The sequence below is a fragment of the Sciurus carolinensis genome, chromosome 10, assembly GCF_902686445.1.
Source record: "Sciurus carolinensis chromosome 10, mSciCar1.2, whole genome shotgun sequence".
Classification (NCBI taxonomy): Eukaryota; Metazoa; Chordata; class Mammalia; order Rodentia; family Sciuridae; genus Sciurus; species Sciurus carolinensis.
The window spans coordinates 50,846,871-50,867,930 of record NC_062222.1 but is presented as its reverse complement, the minus strand read 5'-3'; the positions used below and the strand labels follow the sequence as shown (position 1 = coordinate 50,867,930).

Below are 21,060 nucleotides of genomic sequence, written 5' to 3'. Positions count from 1 at the left end.
CACCTCAAGTACCCAATCCAATACCAAATCTTAACATTCCTCACATAGCATGTTCCTTGTAATACATTGCAGGAAGCTTTCGTGGGACAGACAATTGGTTAGAGAATGAATCTGTGCCACAGAGTATTTGGTCAATGTCAATTCCTGCTCCACACCATTCGTTTTCTCTGGAATTCTTTCACTCAATGTACAATTAGAAAAGAGCATTAAAAAAAAAAAAAGAAAAGAGCATTAAGAAGTGACAAATCATGCCAGGCAGAGTGGCTCATGCCTGTAATCCCAGCAGTTTAGGAGGCTGAGGCAGGAGGATGGTGAGTTCAAAGCAGTCTCAGCAACTTAATGAGGCCATGTCTCTAAATAAAACTTAAAAAGTTCTGGGGATCTATCTGGCTTAGTGGTTGAAGGCCTCTGGGTTCAGTCCCCTCAAAAAAGTGGCAGATCTAATTTGTTGCAATTTTTGTTTTATACCATGGGGAAATATTCACACAAATGTTAATATAAAGACAGTATTTTTATTTACTTATTTATTGACAGTACTGGGGATTGAACCCATGGGTATGAAACTACTGAGCTACACGCCAGCCCTTTTCTTTATTTTTTTGACTTGGTTTTGCTAACTTGCCCAGGCTGGCCTCAAACTTGCAATCCTCCTGCCTCAGACTCCCAAGTAACAGGGATTACAGGCATGCACCACCGTGACAGGCAAGGATAGTACTTTCAATAGAATGTTTGTTTTATGTTCTTTCATTTGCTAAAAGAACTAACACACCACTAACTTTTCAATACTGAACAACTAAGATTGACATGCACTTTCATTATCCAGTGTAAGTATTAAGCCAAAGACAACAAAGATTTGCACTCATTTCTTTCCTGTTCCTAACACAGGCTCTAGGGAGTCACAGTTGTAAACATTCCAAGGATGAGCCAAGAACCTACTCTCAGACTCCTACATAAAAACTAAACAGCCAGGTGCAGTACACACATCTGTAATTCCAGCGGCTCAGGAGGCTGAGATAGGAGGATCCTGAGCTCAAAGCCAGCCCCAGCAACTCAGTGAGACCCTGCCTCTAAATAAAATACAAAATAGAACTGGGGATGTGGCTCAGTTGCCAAGTACCTCTGAGTTTAATTTCTGGTACCAAAAAAAAAAAAAAAAAAAATTAAACATAATTGTCTCCTACCCTCACGGAAGTTGCTGTGAGTTGATTGCAAGTAATACCTTTCAATTTAAACTGTCAAGCTATACATAAGATTCCTGGACTTAACCTTAATTTATAATCACATTTGCAAGAAATATTCCCAGGCTGGACAATGGTAATCAAATTGAGATTTGAGAGCCTACCAAGAAGTTATTATTACAAAAATAAATTTCCATATGAAGAATACTATTTTGTACCAAAGGCATTAATATTTTAAACAGCTGTCAGTTGGAAATTCACAACAAAGAATAGTAAATGATTTATATCTTCATTCTCTTAGCCAGAAAAACATAATTATTCACTTTTTTTTTAAATGGAATATCATTATGTTGTCCAGGCTGGTGTCCTGGACTAAAACAATCATCCTGCCTCAGTCTCCTGAATAGCTGGGACTAAGGCACATGATACCATGCCCAGCTGTCCCACAATTATTATTATATGCATAAAGTACAAAGGACAATGGTTACTTTCTAATTTAAAGGAGGCAAAGCACAAAGGAAAGTAAGACCAAAAAAAAAAAGAAAAAAGAAAAAGATAAAAACAATGACTTCGTATGGAGGTACACCCTATAATCCCTGTTACTTGGGAAATTGAGGCAGGAGGGTCACAAGTTCTAGGCCTGCAATTTAGCAAGACCCTGTTTCAAAAATAAAATAAAGGTCTGGGGATATAACTCAGTGGTAGAGCACCTATGGATTCAATATCTGGTACCAAAAAAACAAAAACAAAAAACAACAACAACAAAAAAAGCAAAACCAAAACGAGCAATGAGTCAGTTTTTCATTGCACAAAACAACTAAACGGATAAAAGAATTGTTTGGTTTATGGTTTCAGGGGTTTTGGTCCCTGGTTGGCATCTCCATTGCTTTGGAGCTGAAATGAGGCAGAAAGTCATGGCAGAAGGGTATGGTGGAAGAAAGCTGCTCATCTCATGGCAGCCCCTTCCAGGGATTTCTGTCCTACTTCCTCCAACTAGGCACCACCTCCAAACTGTCAACAGCTGGGGACAAAGCCTTCAACACCTGACATTCCTGATCCAATACAGAATATTCTGTCCTTGGCTCCCAAAGGCTCATGTCCATCTCACAATGCAAAACACATTCACTCCATCTCCAACAGTCCCTGTAGTCTTAACAGTTCCAACACTTTTCAAAAGTTCAAGTCCAAAGTCTCCTCTGAAACTCAAGGGAAACTCTTAGCTGTGAACCCCTGTAAAAATAATTTTTAAAAAGCAAGTTTCATATGTCCAACATAATGGTAGGACAGTCATGGGGTAAACATTCTCATTTCAAAAAGGGGAGTGGGGACATAGAAAAGAGGGACGGGATCAAAGCAACCCAGGATACACCCAGGACACTCTATGTCTGGCATCTGGGACACATGATAGCAAGATGTGAGCTCAAAAGGGCTTGGGAAACCCTGCAACTATGTCCTTGCTGGTTGCAGCTCACATGGCCTCTCTCTTGAGCTGGCTTTTCTCACTGCCTGCAGCTTTCCTCAGCAGACATACTATGTTCCTGGTCTTTTTTTTTTTTTTTAGTAGTACATGGTCAAATCTTTAATTCTACCGTATTTGCTTGTGAATAACATATTTTCTAATCATGAATGTAAAATACAGCATCATAATAATTGTTCAAGATTATTAATTGTGTCTTTCAAATATTCTCTTACTAATTTTCTGTCTTGGTTTACTAATTACTATGAGAAGTATGTTAAAATCTCTTACTATGAGTGTGGATTTGTCAATATTCTCTTCTTGTTATGTAAGCTTTTGCTACTTGAATTTTAAGGTGATCTTGTTAGGTGCAATGAAGGTAGAAATACCTTAATGGACTGTTCCTTTTATCACATGTAGAGACTATTTTTCTCCCTAATAGAGATTTTATTCTTTTTAAATTTGTTCTAATTAGTTATACACGACAGTAGCATGCATTTTGACATATCATACATAAATGAAGTGTAACTTCTCATTTTTCTGGTCGTACATGGTGTAGCATTATGCCAGTCATGTAATCATATATGCACGAAGGGTAATAATGTCTAATTCATTCTACTGTTCTTCCCACCTCCATGCCCTCCTCCCCTCCCTTCACTCCCCTCTGTCTAATCCAAAGTACCTCTATTCTTCCCTAGCTCTGTCCCCCTTATTTTGAATTAGCATCCTCCTACCAGAGAAAATATTTGGCCTTTGGTTCTTTGGGATTGACTTATTTTGCTTAGCATAATATTCTCCATCTCCATCCATTTACTGGCAAAAGTCATGATTTCATTCTTCTTTAAGGCTGAGTAATATTCCATGATGTATGTATACCACATTTTCTTTATCCATTCATCTGTTCCTGGCATTTCTAACTCCCTAGGGTCTCCATGGCAGCTTGGGCCTCACTCTCACAGGCTCACACATCATCTTCTCAGGGACTGCCCACAGGGCATCTGACCTGTTACACATTGCCTGGCATCCCAGGTTTTCCTTTTAAATCTAGGTGGAAGCCTTGGTGACACCAAAACTCCCAGCAATCTGCATTCCTGCAAAATCAGCCCCATGTGGACTGTGTGTAGGTCTGCTGCTAGTATGATCAGTAGCCAGACCTGCCTGGACTAGACTACACCAGGCTCTGAGTGCCTGCATGGTTGAACATGGTGAAAGGAATCCTGGGGAAACAACTTCCTAGGCAGCCCTGTGGGAACAGGGTTCCTTGGCAGTAAACCTGGTTAAAAGTCACCAGCAATACCCATGCCACTTCCTGAATGCTGTGCAGTCTTAAAATTTCCTCCAGATTAAACAGTTCATCATGTGTAAATGAGCCTCACACAAAATCCCAAGACATGGACAAAATGCAGACAAGTTCTTTGATAGAATGTAACACATGTGGACTCTGGTCCAGTTCTCAATGGAGTCCTCATTGCCTTCTGCAACGTCATGAGCAGTCTTTATCGTCCACAGTCCCATCAGCATTTTGCTTACGACATCCTAAGGCTTCTGCAGCTTGCATTTCCAAATTTTCCCAAATTCTTCCCACATACCAGTTCCAATGGCTTCTGAACCATATAGTTGGGTATAGTCACAGCAATGACCCATTTCTTGGGACCAATTTTCTGTGTTAGTCAGGTTTCATTACTGTGGCAAACAACACGAGGAAAAAATTAGAGGAGAAAAGATTTATTTTGGTTCATGGTTTCAGAGGTTCCAGTTCCTGGCATGCTGGCTCCATTGTTTTAGGCCTGTTGTGAGGCAGAAAGTCATGGTGGAAGAAAGCTGTTCACCTCCTGTCAGCTGGGAAGCAGAGCAAGAGGAAGGGACTGGGAACAAGATACTCTCTTCCAGGGATGCCCCCGGGGACCTACCTCCTCCCTTATGTTCTACCTCCTATAGTCTCTACCACCTACCAATAGGGCACCAGTGGAGGACCAAGCCTTCAACACATACGCCATTAGGGGGTGTTCTAGATCCAAATCATAATAGGCAATTGACCTCTGTGGATTCTACATCCCCCCCCCACTTATAAGTAGAATTCTTTAGCCTTAAAAAGTCTATATGGCAAATCCTCTTTAGATTTGGAAAAGCAACCATTAGTCTACAGCTATTGCAGTTCCTGAATTACATAATATCCATTTTAAGTGGTTAAGTATATTCTAGAGACAATACTAACACTAATGCTACTGGCATTTGTAGGACCTAGTTTTGAGAGGTCAGAGGTAGGAGCTGGGTGGGTATTGGTAAAAATTAAACTCTGGGTTGAAAGCCTGCCAAGAGAGTCACAATCTTCCTGAGTAAATTAGAGTTTTTTAAATTGTTCTAAAAAAAAACTAAAGAAATATCTCAAGAGGAATGATTTTTAATATTGTGGGAAGAAAAGGAAGTGCTAAAGTTTCTGTGAGGAAAATATTCTGTGAAATAGAGTAAGTGGTTTTAAGTGAGACATATGCTTTTAAGTGATTTTTCATGAGTTTATCAATAGAACTATTCTATATTAGATCCACATGGATTATGGTTCCCCCATTTTTTTTTACTACATATTATTCTTATTTGACTACTCTCTTCAGATTATTCAGGTCTTCTATCATGTACTTCTCATCGTCTTTCTGATATGAAAATCAAAATATGTGACTTCTACTTTCAAGTTCAGGAGGTCACTTTTCAAACATGGAAGTTATTATCAATAATTATACTAAAAACTATGTAAGAGGCCATTCTGGAACAAGAATCTTGGCCTTTGATCCCAGAGTTTATTTTTATTGTCAAGTATTTCATGTTTATTTTTGTCTCATATTCCCCCAGAAAGCAGCAAGAAAACATGTGATGATCAGCCTCCATAAGGCAAGCGCCATTCCTCGGGACATTGGAGGAATCTCCTATGAGAACTCTCAAAATGCTTTGAATGCTGCTACTGCTAAGATTCCTTCCAGTGAACCTTACTTTCTGGATATTATTTATTCACTTTGAGGAAAAAAAAAAAAAAAACTAGATGGGTAACGCTAATCACTGCTTTAAAAAAAAACACAACAGAAACACATTGAATTTCCAGGCTGCATTACGGAATGAAGGCATATGGAATGAATAAAGAATGAGGTACTGATTTTTGTTTCAATACTAGGCAGATGTTTATTATCTTCATTTGGAGATTCCATAGCCAAAAAAGAAGAAAGGATTTCACATAAATTTCAACGATGAGTGGAATTCTAGGAGGCAAGAATAATGCAATTTGAAAAAAAAAAAAAGAAATTTAATGCTTAATTTTAATATATAAGATTGATGAGTTTTCTAAATATAGTGATCAGGTCTCTATACGTTGAAAACAAAATGACCTAAAAACAAACAAACAAAAAAAACAAAATGATTTAAATTGCAACAACTGGTATTCAGAGTAGATATCTTTCATTTTTTTGGAGAACATTAACATGAATACATTCTTATCTTATCTCTGGGACAAAACAGAGAAACCCTGCTGAGCACTTTCAGCTGCAGTGACAGATGTACGAGTAGGAGGGCAAGGCCTAAGATTCCCAAGAATCCACTTAACCTCCAAATTGATAAGTAAAATGAGAAGAATACATGTCTTCCTCACAGGATACATGAATTGTTGATGTGTAAAACAATAATGCAAAAATACTAATGATATAATTTATGAATTTAAAATTCAGTAAAGACCATATAAACAATTCCCATGTAAGCCAAAATACCTAAATACTATAATGGAAGAATAAACAGTGCAATTCACCTCTCACAGGGGAGCAAATGATTGATTTCCATCTGAAGGGCTTGGGAAGGTTTCACAGAAAAGGCAGCATTTGAGCTGAGCTTTCAGAATAAGAACTAGCTCCAGCAGTATCATGGCCAAGTGGAAAGGGCATTGGGAAGTCTTGGCATCAGAAGCCAGAAGCACCCAGTCTTGCCTGAGTTGCTGTTGGCTAGACAGGAAGTGACACTAAGTGGACTTGCTGATTTCACAGTGGGCTTAGCTGTCTTTGTCTATCTGTGAATAGAAATGCTCTTGATGCATGAGATTTGGGCCTGAGTTCTCGTATTCACCTTCTAGTATTCAAATGGGAAAAACTTCTGCCTTAGGATGGAAATTCCTAATCTTGGCAACAACCAAGTTCTAGTACAAGACCAAGGATGTATTATATGCTATCCACTGTGAGCTGCTTTAACTGATTTGACATTCTTTCATGATTTCTTTCACAACCATAACTGTCTCACTCTTTTATCCAGTTTTATTTAGAATATTATTTAAAGTTATAAAATGTCACTTTCTTTTCATTTTAAACTTATAACAGAGAATAGGAAACAACAAAATCATAGGGACAACCCTATAACTGGCCCTGCCTCAAACAAGAAAATTTAGTGCATTTCATCCTGGCTCCCCCCCCCACCCCCACCCCGCCAGGCAGCTGAGCATAAATATTTTCAGGGCTGGGTTTAGATTTCTGGTTTGAAGTGAGCTAATCTCATTAGACTTGGATCTAGTGTTCAACACGTGAAACTAATAAGGATATTAGAAACTGATAAAAACCAAGATCCAGCAAATAAGTAGAAAAATACACAGTTCATGAAATACACTGTGACTAGTAAATATAAAGGTAAAAATTAATTATATTAGGAATAATAAAACATTATCGTACCCTAGGAAGGATAGGAAGAAACTATAAGTCTAATATATTGCTAGTGGCAATATAACCTGGAATAATCCTTACAAAAATTTATTTTCTTATAATTTTTTTCTATGATCCTAGGTGATTATACTAGGAATCTCTAAGAAGGAAATAGTCCTTACGAGTTTATTGGGTACTGCTGAAACTTTGTAAATGATTTTCTAGTTTTCATCCTAGTCCAGTCTTAGCACAAGAAATTTTCAATATTAGCAGCCACAGTGATCATCTTGCCTGCTCAAGATCCCTAATAGCTTCTCATTTTCCAGGGTAAAAGGCCAAGTCCTCAGGATGGCTACAGGCCCACGTGGTCACCTTGCTACCCCTGGGACTCATTTCTGCTGCTCTGTCCCCGCTCCTCCCACAAGTTCCTTGAACAAGCAAGATATACCCTGGAAACTTCGTTCTTAGTGTTTTCTACCTCTGGGCTCATCCCCAAGGCCTGATGGAACTCACTCCTGCTTCTCTTCAACCCTTTGCTCACCTTTCATCTTCCCAATTGTGCCTGCCTTGACCTACTCCATTTAAAATTTCAACTCTATTCCCCCACCCCTGAACCCAACTTGATTCTCAATCCCCCTGTTCCCTGGTCGTCTTCTTCAACATATTATATAAATTACTTAGTATGTTTATGTTCTGTCTTTCCCACACTATGCAAGTTCCACAAAAGCAGGGATTTTCTGTTTCAGGATACAGATGCATCCTGAAAACTTGAAATAGTCCTGGCACATTCATAGAGGCAGTCAATAAATAATGGTTGAATAAATTCTAATTGCATAAATGAGGAAGTAAGTCTAAAACCAGAGGGCTGGCTAACTGAAGTCATTGCAGTAGGATTCAATCTTTTGCAACCAGGTACTTACAAGAGGGAAGGAGCCCTATGTACTGGGCATTCTGAACAGTGAGGAGGAAGCTGTGACATCCCCCTCTCAGGGTGAACCAGGATCCTCTGAGGGTTCTGGCTTTCAGGAATGACTGATAGATGCATGGTTGGACTTGGTATAAGAGAGCTCAATAAATACTTTTGGACTGAAAAAAAAGAACAGGTTATGCCTGGCAGCACTGGGCTCCTAGCTCCTTTCACAGAAGGGAATAAACTGAAAAGTGGAGTTTGGTCTCAAACTCTGAACAGGGCAGATGTGAGCAAGTCACCCACAGAAACCCTGATCTGTGGCTAGGTCCCACACATTTTACAAAGGTCTTCTATCTTGCGTGGCCATAGTTACTCCCTATGGGACTCATTGGGTTAGCTGTACCTCTTCACTGTCACAACGTTTTCCAGGCTTCCCTCTCATCAAGTCTTAGGAAGATATAAGCCTGGGTGGGGCTGATGTGAGTCCAATTACTATGGGCTTAATTAACAATGTTATCTAGTAGTTTACTTAGAAATAAAGTTATTCTCATTCCCTATAGTAAATTTTTTGTTACACCCAAAACATATTAATATTGAATACTAAGCTTAGTATAACTTTCATTTCCCCCGTTTTTCTAAAAGGAGATGATTATATTCTATGTGTGAGTCCACAAGACAGGCAGACATCTGATTTTCCTTATCCTCCTCTTAGAGGAAGACAATCAGAACAGAACAATGACAGTCTTCCAATATGAGCTGTCCCTTGGATCTAACTCAATGGGCTTAGAACTCTTAATTCGTAAGACTGATAGGGGTAGGAAAAACATCTTTGTGACCTGCCTGAGAAATTCTGATTTACTAGATGTTTAGAGAGCATCACAAATCTGTACTTTGAGAATTCTGAGGTGGTTCTGGCAAACCCTGAAATATACCTCAGACAGAATGCAGGAAGGAGGACGGAAATGAGAGGCTAACCAAATTTAAGATGTAATACACTACATAATAAGGTAGTAATAAATGAGCAGCAGCAGGATATACTTTGACACCGACCCTTGGGAATTAGTCATCAAATGTTATTAGTGAGTACATAAACTGCTAAAAATGCACACATTAATGGAGGAATGGATTTTATGAAATTCAATGTGCTCCTTCTAAAGAATGACAGAGTGATGCTAAATATATCCCGTGTGATTCTATCTGTATATGGAAAAAAAAAAAAGCTCAAATATTTGCAATAATAGCAATTTAAAAAAAAAAAATCAGTCTCGGATAATTTAGTCCTTTGACTTTTCACAAACATGGGAACTGGTTGTGGTGTTACCTAAAAACCCATCCAGGGGTCAATTTTGGTTTCATTGTCTGTTTTAGGGAGTTCTAGCAATGACTCACTCTATTATTTCCCAGTGGTTTTCCTTTGTAAGTATTTAATATGAAATCCATTCAGTTTATTAATTGTTCCATGGGATTCGGCTGGCAAAGATTAAATTAGCTTGTCTGGAAACCATTCTGAAACAATCATAAAAGACCCATTCAATGAAATGTAAATTGTCACCTTATAATAATAATGACTGGTGGTACAGCTCAGTGGTAGACTGCTTGCCTACCATGTATGAGGTTCTGGGTTTGATCCCCAGGACTGGAAAAATAAAACAAAATGAAACTATATAGTAATGTGGAAAGATGTTTATAAGATGTTTGCAATCATTAAATTCAGAATTATATATTTATTAAGATTATAATTATGAAAAACCACACACTCTGAAGACAATTGTTATTAATGGGATACTGCAGAGGGATGAACACATCTTTTCAGCAAGGCTCATGAACTAGGTAGCATTTGACTACTACGATTTGCTGCTTGGAAAAGGGGAAGCAAATGGCAACTATGAGGTACGAGCTGCCTCACAGAAGGTTCACAAGACATGGCTTCTCTGCTCCAACTCTCCGGAGACTAATACACCACATGCATAAATCCACTAATGTATCCCTAGATAATTCAGCTTATTTTTTTATTTCAAGGATAGATGGTCTCTATTCTTTGTACTTCTATAAGTTTTATTTGCACAATATTAAAAGTCAGTATATTGATTAAATAAAAAACAATATATTTTCCCTTTGTAATTTTTCTTGTCCCTCAAAGAGGTTCATGCAGTCTCAAAGAAAACACCGCTATTTACTCTTGGGATGGTCATTAAACTCTTAGCCTATATCCTTATTTGTACAATAGGGATGCTATGAACTTTGCCTTCATCACACATGAGATGCGGCACACACAGCAGTTTGGGAAAATGGTAAGATTCAGAGCCAGGTAGCCACAAAGTTCTAGTTCTGGCTCTGAAATTTACTCATGGTGTGACCTTGGGCAAGTTATAAAACTTCTCAGAGCCTCAAGTTTGAAGTGGGCAACATCTACCTTTTACAGGATCTATGTACATATGGTATCTAAAACAGTACCTGAGGCATAGTAGGTACTCATTAAATGGAAAGTATCACAACAGTGCTTTGTGAACCACAGAATATACTAGTAAATGCAATGTTGATGGTGATAATAGAAAAAGGGAGAATAGTCATGAACAAAATTGGCAAGAGAAGAGCTGAAGCCCTGGGAATGTAATAGTGTGAGACATGTTTGCATGAGTAGCATGGAACAGCTGGAACATAGGTTTCTGGAGAAAATAATCTGATTTTTATTCTCAAGAATATGGGATACCACTGAAAGCATTATGAGAAAAACATAATAAGATGTATGTTTTAGGCAAATCACCATGTGGAATGTGGATGGGATGGAGGGAGTAAAGTTGGTGGCAGGACAACCATTTGATGAGGAGACAAGAGAGCATGAAATTAAGCTAGAGCAACTAGGGAAGAGGTGGCTCTAAGAGGCACGAAGAAGAGAGAGGAAGCTGTTACGAGAGCCCAGTGAAATAAAGGGAAAGCCCCAGCAGATTAGAGTCTAAAGGAATAAGAATGGCAAAGAAAGAGACTAATGGGTTTTCATGAGTAAAGAGGGGTTCGACAGGATTTCAGGAAGGGAACTAGGAGAATGATAAGGCCATTGTTTGAGAACATGGGAAGATGAGTTAAGTTTTGGACAAGAGGGGTCAAAGATATTTAAAGATGTCCAAGAGGCAGAGTCCAGGAGAGAGATCTGGGCTTCCTATGCAGAGTTGGAAGTCATCACTGTAGGGATGAGAACTGAAAGAAAGAAGAGAATCAAAAAAGGTCATGATTTCCATAATCATAAATTATAGGAAAGAGCCTTAATAAATGTAAATATTTACACAGGCACTAATAAGAGAGGACAGAGGTTGGCTGAACAAAAGCTTTACCAGCAATGAATATGAATAGCATTAGTAAATATTTTATTAACATTACATTTATCCTATAGACAAAAAGCTAATAAAATAATTGTGTTCCTTCATGTATAAAAACTGGCCAAAACTCAATGTTTCTAAAGGCCTGCTATGAAATTAAACCAAATCTGTTTCCTTTGTATCAATAAATACAAGAAAGAGACAAATTCAAAATTTCAGTGTTTATTTACATATTGCATATCTCAAAAATTTGTGAAAACAATGAAGAGTCAACGGAAAATCAGCAAATGTCCACAGACCTCCCTGTCTCCAGTACTAAGAGAAAGGTCTTTGAGTCCCATAGAAGTTGAACTCTTGATGGCAGAACTTCAAACATTCTGATCACTTGCCAAGGAAGTGCCATACTTGCTCTGTGTTTAACATGGGGGGAAAAGGGTGTAGGGAAGAGGTGAAGAGGAAGTGGGGGTGGGAAGGAGGAAGGAAAGCATAAGACAAATTTAATTCAGACCTTTGGGAAACATTTAGGCAGATGAAAAAAGTCATAACTGTAGTACATTTCTCTAATTAAAGCCACTTCCCTCTAAACTCTCATCCTAAGTTCTTTCATTTGACTCATGCCTCATATAAAACTACATTAAAAATTCTAGAGCTTTACCAATTTATTTCCTACCCCTTTAGGGGTCATTTTCATTTCAAATGAACAAAACAGAAGTTAGTATCCTAGCTACAGCAAGAAGGATCTAGGAAAATCTTTTACTGTAAAATTTAACTGTACACCCAATTCCCCAAATGAGATAGTATTGCAAAGAATCTGTTAGCTTTGCATATAAGGAACAGGGCTTGCCTTCCCATGCATGGAATTCCTTTCCATGTCTAGGAATTATTCCCTTCTAAACATCTTGCTACTGGACACACAGTAAATAAGTTCTCATTTTTCCCTCCAAATTTGTAAACTGTCTTCTTGTATTTTATATCAAAAGGCCAAAAGCCTTGCAATATTTTAAAAGATAAATCATAATGTGCACATGCTTCCATGTTGAGACATTTTACCACAGAATATCCTTACTTGTTTCTCAAAATAGCTTCATATAAAGGTAATCAAAAATATCATATTTATTTTCAATCCTATTATAAATTTTAAGAGCTTCAGTTAAAATGAAGAATACATTAAAATGATGAGAGATAATAAGGAAAATCTTCCAGATTCAGATATCTGGAGTAAATTTATAAGAACTAGCTGGAATCTAATTACTTTACCCCCCCCCCCCAAAAAAAAAGGCCACTGCATAATCAAACCATTTTCTAGCCTAGAAGTGAAGTGGTCCTCATTTTCAGAAATTAGAAAATGATATTTTATCTGAAAACTTAAAAGCTTTTTAAAAAATGCTTTACTTAATTTATATAAGTTTTTAATTAAATTTATTAACTTTTTAACTTAATTTTTTTGGTTTCTACTACTATAAACAAATAAATTCATACATGTTATTCCTCAAGAAACAAAATATACTATACCGTCTATATTACTTTCTTTATTTGGTGAAGATTTTAAGACCTGAAAGATAAGAACACAGTCTCTGTTATAATCAATATTTATATGTGGAAAGTGAATCCAGAAAAAATTTTTCATGAAACTGTTGAACAAAGTTGACATACACCAGTTTTCTAACCTGAAAAAAATTCCTTTATGCATTTTATTATTATTGCTCATTTTTTCCCAACAAACCAACCACAGATATAGAGTCAAATTAAAAAAACATGCTGGAAAATATTTTCTATCAATAACCCATGAGAACTCTGAGGGCCTTTATGTTCTGGGGAACTCAGAGACACATGTGCCAGGATGTGGTGGATTAAGGAAAAGGGCACATGGCCCGGGTCCTGGCACTACTTCTACATTGTGAGGTCCTCACCCAAACATGGGCAAAAACACCAGCCATACATCCATGCACTCCCTGTCTCCAATGGTCACCCAATTCTGGTCCCTATAGCAGCAACAGTGGGCACAGTCAGGAGTATGGATCCAGGGAGTTGTGAAACCTGATTCCATGAGGCCCTGGAAGAGGCTCCTGGTGAGTTCCTAACTTTGACCTTTTGGTTTTCTTGCTCCATGGGGAAGGATGTGACCAAATTAGGGACAAAGCAGAATTCTCTTAAAAAGGAGGAGAAACTCTAAATTATATAGAGGGAAATGAGAGGGAGAAGGGGGCAGAGGTATGAGAGATGGTAAAATGAGACAGACATCATTATCCTATGTACATGTATGATTATACAAATGGTGTTAATCTACATCATGTACAACCGTAGAAACGAAGAGATGTTCCCCATTTGTGTACAATGAATCAAAATGCAGTCTATAAAAAAAAAAAAAAAAAAATGAAAAAAAAAAAAAAAAAAAAAAGAAGGAACCAAGGCAAGACTCTTGTTGCTGAAGTTGATGGCAATACTGAATAGAAACAACTCAGCAAAAAGAAAAATCTGAATTTCTCTGGAATAGTTAATTTTATGTGTCAACTTGGATTGAGTTCTTGGATAAGATCAACATTTAAATCAGTCAACCCTGGGTAAAGTAGATTGCCCTCCATAATGTGGGTAGGACTTATCCAATCAGCTAAAGCCTGAGTAGAACAAAAAGACTAACCTCCCCCAGCAAGAGGGAATTCTCCAGAAGGTTGCGTTAGAACTTCATCTGCAAAAATGGTTCCCCTGCATTTTGATTCATTGTACACAAATGGGGTACATAATTTCATTTCTATGGTTCAACACGATGTAGATTCATACCATTCATGTAATCATACGTGTACATAGGGTAATGGTCTGTCTCATTCCACCATTTTTCATACTCCCCTCCCTCTCATTTCCTTCTACATAATCTAAAGTTCCCCCAGTCTTCTCTCACTCCCCACATCCCCACCCCCATTATATATCATTCTCCATTTCTCAGGGAAAACATTCGGCCTTTGGCCTATTTGTGTACAATGAATCAAAATGCAGTCTGTAAAAAAAAATTTTAAATAATTTAAAAAATAAATAAAATCTAGATTTAGACTCTGTCTTTGTCTACTTAATAGGTGTTTCCAATTGCTCAGGGTTTTTATTTTGTTTTGTAGAAATATTGTGGTTACACTTTTGCTTATATGGTGCTTCATATATAAATGTTGAATAAATGAACATGAGGAGATTAAAAAAAAAAAAAATGATTCCCCTGGGTGTCCAGGCTGCTGGCTTTCACATTAGTACTGTACCACCTACTCTCCTGAGTCCAGCCTACTGGCCAACCTGCAGAATTTGAACTTGCCAAGCCTCTGTAGCACATGAACTAATTCCTTACAATAAATCTTGTTATAAATACAGTCATGAGCTTCACAACAGGCATACATTCTGAAAAATGCTTTAGTAGGTAGGTGATTTCATTGTGTGAACATACCAAAAAAAAAAGTTTCTTTCTGTATTAACCTTAGCTTGCTATAACATTTTCATTTTGTAAATTTGATTTTTTAACTTAAAAAAATTTTTATGTGTGCACGAACTAGGGATTGAACCAAGGACCTTGTGCATATTAAACACACATACTCTACCATTTAGCTACATCCTCAACCCTATTTAAAACTCTTCTGTGTAGAAATATTTTTTCTTTATACACTTATTCTATAAGCTTTCTTCTTATATTTTTAATTTTTTTTTCTTTCTTCTACTTTTTTTTTTAACTTTTAAAACATTTTATAAAACACTAAGACACAAGTGTGCACATGAGCCTAGGCCTGTACAGTGTCAGAATCAATACCACTGTCTTCCACTTCCACACCATGACTCACTGCGAGGTCTTCAGAGCATATCTCCTATGACGCTGTCACTTCCTCTGACAACAATCCTCCTGGAATCCCTAAAGAAGACCAGCATGAGGCTCCTCTCAGGGCACGTCACTCTTCAGATATATATTCATTGTGGTTTGCTTATCTTCCATTTTACATCATAGATTTGCTTGTGAGATAATGCACCATGAATAATCCTCTCTATTAATTGAAAACCTTTGGTGTTGGGGCCCTGTTTTCATGAGCTTGTTGAGGTCAGTAAAATTTTCTGCTAAACCCTTTACTGTGAATTTACGTGGCAGTCTTTTTCTTCTGTCATTTCCTTTTCTCTTGCCTCTTTTAAAAAAAATTGTTCTAATTAGTTATATATGACTAGAATGCATTTTGACACATCAAACATAAATTCAGTATAACTTTTCATTCTTCTGGTTATACACAATGTAGAGTTACACTAGTCACGTAATCATACATGCCTATAGGGTAATAATGTCTGATTCATTCTACCATTCTTCCGACCTGATCCCCCTCCCTTCCCTTCACTCCCCTCTGTCTAATCCAAATGTTTTCTCCATTCTTCTCTGGCCTCCCCCCACTCTTCCTCATTGTGAATTAGCATCCGCAAATCAGAGAAATCCTTTAGTCTTTGATTTTTTGGGATTGGCTTATTCTGCTTAGCATATTTTCCAGTTCCATCCATTCACTGGTAATTGTCATAATTTCATTCTTAAGGATGAGTAATATTCCATTGTCTGTATATAATACATTTTCTTTATCCATTCATCTGTTGAAGGGTACCTAGGTTGGTTCCATAGTTTAGTTGTTATGAACTGAGCTGCTAAAACATTGATGTGGCTGTGTCACTGTAGTATGCTGATTTAAGTCTTTGGGTATAAACTGAGGAGTGGGAAAGCTGGGTCAAACAGTGGTTCCATTCAAGTTTTCTGAGGAATCTCCATACTGCTTTCCACAATGGTTGCACCAATTTGCAGTTGTACCAGCAATGTATGAGTGTACTTTTTTCCTCACATCCTTGTCAGCATTTATTGTTGCTTGTTTTCTTGGTAATTGCCATCTGACTGGAGCAAGATGGAATCTCTGCAGTTTTGATTTGCGTTTCTCTAATTGCTAGACATATTGAACACTTTTTCATCTATTTGTTGATCGATTGTATTTCTTCTGTGAAGTGTCTGTTCAGTTCCTTAACCCATTTATTGATTGGGTTATTAGGGGGATTTTTTTGGTGTTTGAGTTCTTTATATATCCTGGAGATTAATGCTGTACCTGAAGTACATGTGGTAATGATTTCCTCCCATTCTGGAGGCTCTCTCTTCATGTTGATTGTTTCCTTTGTTATGAAGAAGTTTTAAGTTTGATTCCATCCCATTTGTTGATTCCTGATTTTACTTCTTATGTTTTTAGGAGTCTTGTTAAGGAAGTCTGTTCCTAAGCCCACATGGGGGAGAGTTGACTTGCTTTTTCTTCTGTTTGGTGCAGGGTCTCTAGTCTAATTCCTAGGTCCTTAATCCACTTTGAGTTGAGTTTTGTGCAGGGTGAGAAGTAGGGGCTTAATTTCATTTTGCTACATATGGATTGCCAGTTTTCCCAGCACCGTTTGTTGAAGACTCTTGCCTCTTCTTTAGCAACACATTCCTCTTCCATTTCCAACAATTCCTCATTACTTATTTAGTGTCATTGTCTGCTTTGTAGTGCTGATACTGGGTAATGAATAAAGAAAAGAGGTTTATTTGGCTTACAATTCTGATGACTGGGAAGTCCAATCAGTATAGTTCTGGTGTCTGGTAAGGACCCCTGGTTCTCACAAAATGGCAGAAAAGCAGGTACATGTAAAGGTCACATGGTAAGAGAGGAAGCAAGTGACTGGGGAAGAGCTAGATTGGGACTTTTCTAACATTCTACTTTTGTGAGATCCAATTTACTCCCGTGATACTAAATCCACCCTGTGAAACTAGCATTAATCCTTTCATGAGGGTAGTCATGACCCAACCATCTCCCATTAGACCTATCCCTTTCAATATCATTATACTGGGGAATTATGCCTTAACATGAGTTTGGCAAATACAAACCACATTCAAAGCACTACACTCAGGAACCACCTTTAAGAGATGGTGTCATCCTCACCCACACACAGATTAAAGCTGTTTGCCATCTCCTAGGTGACATCACTAAGGTCAATGTTCTTGGTGCAGTTATCTTATAACCCTTCCAGAACTGTGTTGGTGTCTTCTTCAGTGGCATCAGTAGCCTGAGCTAAGGTTTTCCTCAGGTAGAAGACCTTAGGCTGCTATCTATAACTTCTTGTTACTTTGGTTGGATCAAGGAGGTGGAGTTTTGAGGCAGAAACAACACATTGACACTGGGATGATGATCCCAATAAACTGGATTAAAGTGGAAAGGATTATCTACCATAAGCAATATCTTAAAAAGATTGTTATTTTCTTGAAAATAATAGTGCTTCTCCAATTCATTAACCCAGCAATTCAGGAGGCATCTTAGAAGAGGGTCATCTATGACTTCTCACTGCCTGTGTGCTTGTTGATACGCTTGAAGGACCTGAGGTTTTTACTGCACCACATCACAGAGGATCTCAATTAGTAGCCAGCAAAACTGCCCCAAGCAAGACTGTTATCCTGTCCTTAAAATCCTTGAAACCTGGCACTGACTTGGCCTCCTCACGATGGAAGTCCTTTTAGACATTTTATTCCAGAATAAGGTTTCATCCATACTGAATGTCTGCTCAAGCAAAGGTTTTTCCTCCACATCCAGCTTCTGTAGAGTTTCTAAAACTTTAGCTGTTGCACATCTGCTCTCACAGATTCACCACTCGCTTCCACATTAAATAATGAATAAAAATTCTTACATCATTTAGCTCTCCCAAGCTGGCAGTAGATTCAACATTGTAGTCAGGTCCAGTCCTTTCTCTCAAAGTTGCAAACAACTTTTGCTTTGGCTGTGATTGTCATGGGACTGAGAGGGATATGCCTGTCTGATCTCCAATCCACGTCATTGCAATTTTCTCCGTGTCTGATGTAGGCCTTTCTCAAATTTTCGTTAGTGTCAGTGTCTTCAATGAAGCAGATCCTTTAACAGCTTTCGTCATTTTGTTCTTGGCCTTCAAGACTGTAGCTGTGGTGAAATGGGACATGCCTGACTGGCAAACAGTAACCACTGATTTTTCCACCTTAGAAATCCTTAATCACTTTTAATTTCATTTTCAGGTCAATCACTTGATGAGGTCTCTTACTGGCAATTTTAGCAGACTTTATACAATTAGGGATTATGATGAACAAAAGATCAAATCAAGCACATGAGAATTGATATGATCAAGAGACTCGTTAACTTAAGATGTGTGAGGCTGCTGCCCATGTAAAATGGCATAATCTTTTACAGTAAACATTTTGTTTTTAATAAAAGGGAGTAAACACTAAAAGTAAAGATAAAAAGTATAGTATGGCAAATACATAAACCAGTAAAATAGTCATTTATTATCATTATCAAGACTTACGCATGGCACACAACAGTGCTTTTAAATGACTGGTAGAGCAAGTTTTGTTTATACCAGCATCACAATGTCAGGAGGCAACAGGAATTTTTTAGCTCTATCATAAGATTATAGGACCACAGTCATATGAGGTCCATTGTTGGTAAACAGTGGCATAACTGCATAAATATCCTATCTGTTCTATTTGCTTGAAGAACCCCAAACATTCCTATAAATCATAAATGGTTTAAGTTAATTCTCTTTCCACTCTGTTTTAGAATAAGGTTGATGCAATAGACTGAAAATTTTTCTTAAAAAGAATAACATAACCATACTAAAAAGACAGATTACAATTTTTAAATGGTATCTTTAAATGTTTCCAAGTACTTATAAGAAAAAGGAAGAAGAAAAATTCCATTCACATTTCTTACAGAGAAAAAATAATTAACCATCGCTGGTTCTGAGGATGGCAGAACATAAATCTGCGCGTGACAGTAACCCTGGAACATAAAAAAAACAAAAAAACCTCCAGGCATTTGGGATTTGATAGTTCTGGCTTTCTAAACAGACTATATAGTAACATTCTTATTCTTTGAAATTGTTGTACTCTCTTTAAATTGTATAGGATACTTATTATGCAAAGTTTGTTGGAAAATTATCCAGTTAAATTTCCTTTTGAAAATTAACAGCTGCTTCTTTCTGGAGCTGCCAAATATATCATAGGAATAAAATGGATGGTGTAAAAAAAAAATAGAAAAATTGAGCAACTTTTCATTAACGTAAAAAGCATTCAAAAAAGAAATAGGCAAGCTACTCAAGACATTTATCACTACATATTATTTTTAAAACAATTTTGAAAATGTTTTCATTTCTTCATTCTTAAAATATATTCTTTTATTGGTAGAATATATTTAGAACATACAAAGCTTTATTTAAATAAAATAAACAATGGGCATGGTGGCTTACCCAGCTACTAGGGAGGCTGAGGCAGGAGGATCCCAAGTTTGAGGTTAGCTTGGGCAACTTAGAGAGACCCTGCCTTAAAATAAAATAAAAGGACTAGGGAGTAGTGGGGCTCTTGTCTAGCATGTGCTAGGCACTGGGTTTAATTCCCAGTACTGAAAAAAATAAATAAAGAAAACAAAGGAAAAGAAAAAGAAAACAAACATCATGGCATCATGGGTAGGTTCAAGAGTTAGCTATTGAGGACATTTGGAGGGTGGAGTGAGTGTGTGTGTGCATGTGTGTGTGTGTGTGTGTGTGTGAGTGATTTGGATTGGAGGTAATTTTTTAAAAAACACCTTTTTCATATAGAATGATATTTAAATTTGAAAACAACAGTACTAAGAATAGGTTCATGAAAATATCAGCTACTTAACTCTTCGCCTACAGTCAATGATTTCCTGGTTCTTAAACATAATGAAAAACACAACACTGTATAAATATTCTACAGTTTATTTACCTGGTCTCTTAGTTCCAATTTTTCCACATCTGATTATATAAGCACATGTATTAATGTCTGTATGACAGATATACCTAGAAGGGCAACTTCTGAACCATCAGTTTTAAGTACCCTCGAATTCACTAAAAAATTATTAATGCTCTTCCCAGTAGTTATACCACATACACACTTATCAAGTGTATCACCCTGTAGGAGAGGTGTCCTTCCCCAATGCTTGAAAACATCTGGTATCATCAGACATCTAAACTTTTGGCAATCAGATAACTATAACACTGTATTATGTCTTATTTTGATGTACTGATTACTAGTGAGACAAAGCCAATTTTCATTTGTTTAGTGGCCATTTATGTTTCCTCTCTTGTGAATTGTCTACTCATGTTGTTGACCTACTTTTTTCCTACTAGGTTATCTTTTTCTCATTGAATTGAATACATTGTTTATTGTTTTAGATGCTAATCTTTTTGTCATTTACATGAAAATATCTTCTCCATACAATAGCTTATTTTGAAACTTATTTTGTGGTATCATTAGTTGCTTACATTATTTTCCTCTTTACTTAAATTTTTAAATCCTTTCTAGGTTTTTTGGTTCATCTATTATTCTGTATGCATTCTGGAACTACCTTATCAAATTTAGTGAAAACCCTTTTGGGATTGTGATTAAAAAATAGATTGATTTCATTAATCATCATAGGAGAAAACTGCCATCTGGGTGAATTTTTAAAAACCTTTCATAAGTCTATTTGGGGCTTCTGTTTGTTCATGATTTAATATT

General features: G+C 37.2%; 1 protein-coding gene across 2 annotated transcripts in view; it reads right to left on the bottom strand.

Moving 5' to 3' along the window:
• Window positions 1-11,725: 11,725 nt before the first annotated feature.
• Ppa2 (inorganic pyrophosphatase 2) overlaps window positions 11,726-21,060 on the bottom strand; it is an 82,575-nt gene continuing 73,240 nt past the window's right edge. For both annotated transcript variants that reach the window (XM_047566925.1, XM_047566924.1), the window contains 2 exons: window positions 13,029-13,068; window positions 11,726-11,926 (listed from right to left, as the gene is read on the bottom strand). In XM_047566925.1, the coding sequence (XP_047422881.1) occupies window positions 11,898-11,926; window positions 13,029-13,068 (69 nt within the window). In that variant the 3' untranslated portion in view covers window positions 11,726-11,897. The remainder of the gene's footprint in view (window positions 11,927-13,028; window positions 13,069-21,060) is intronic.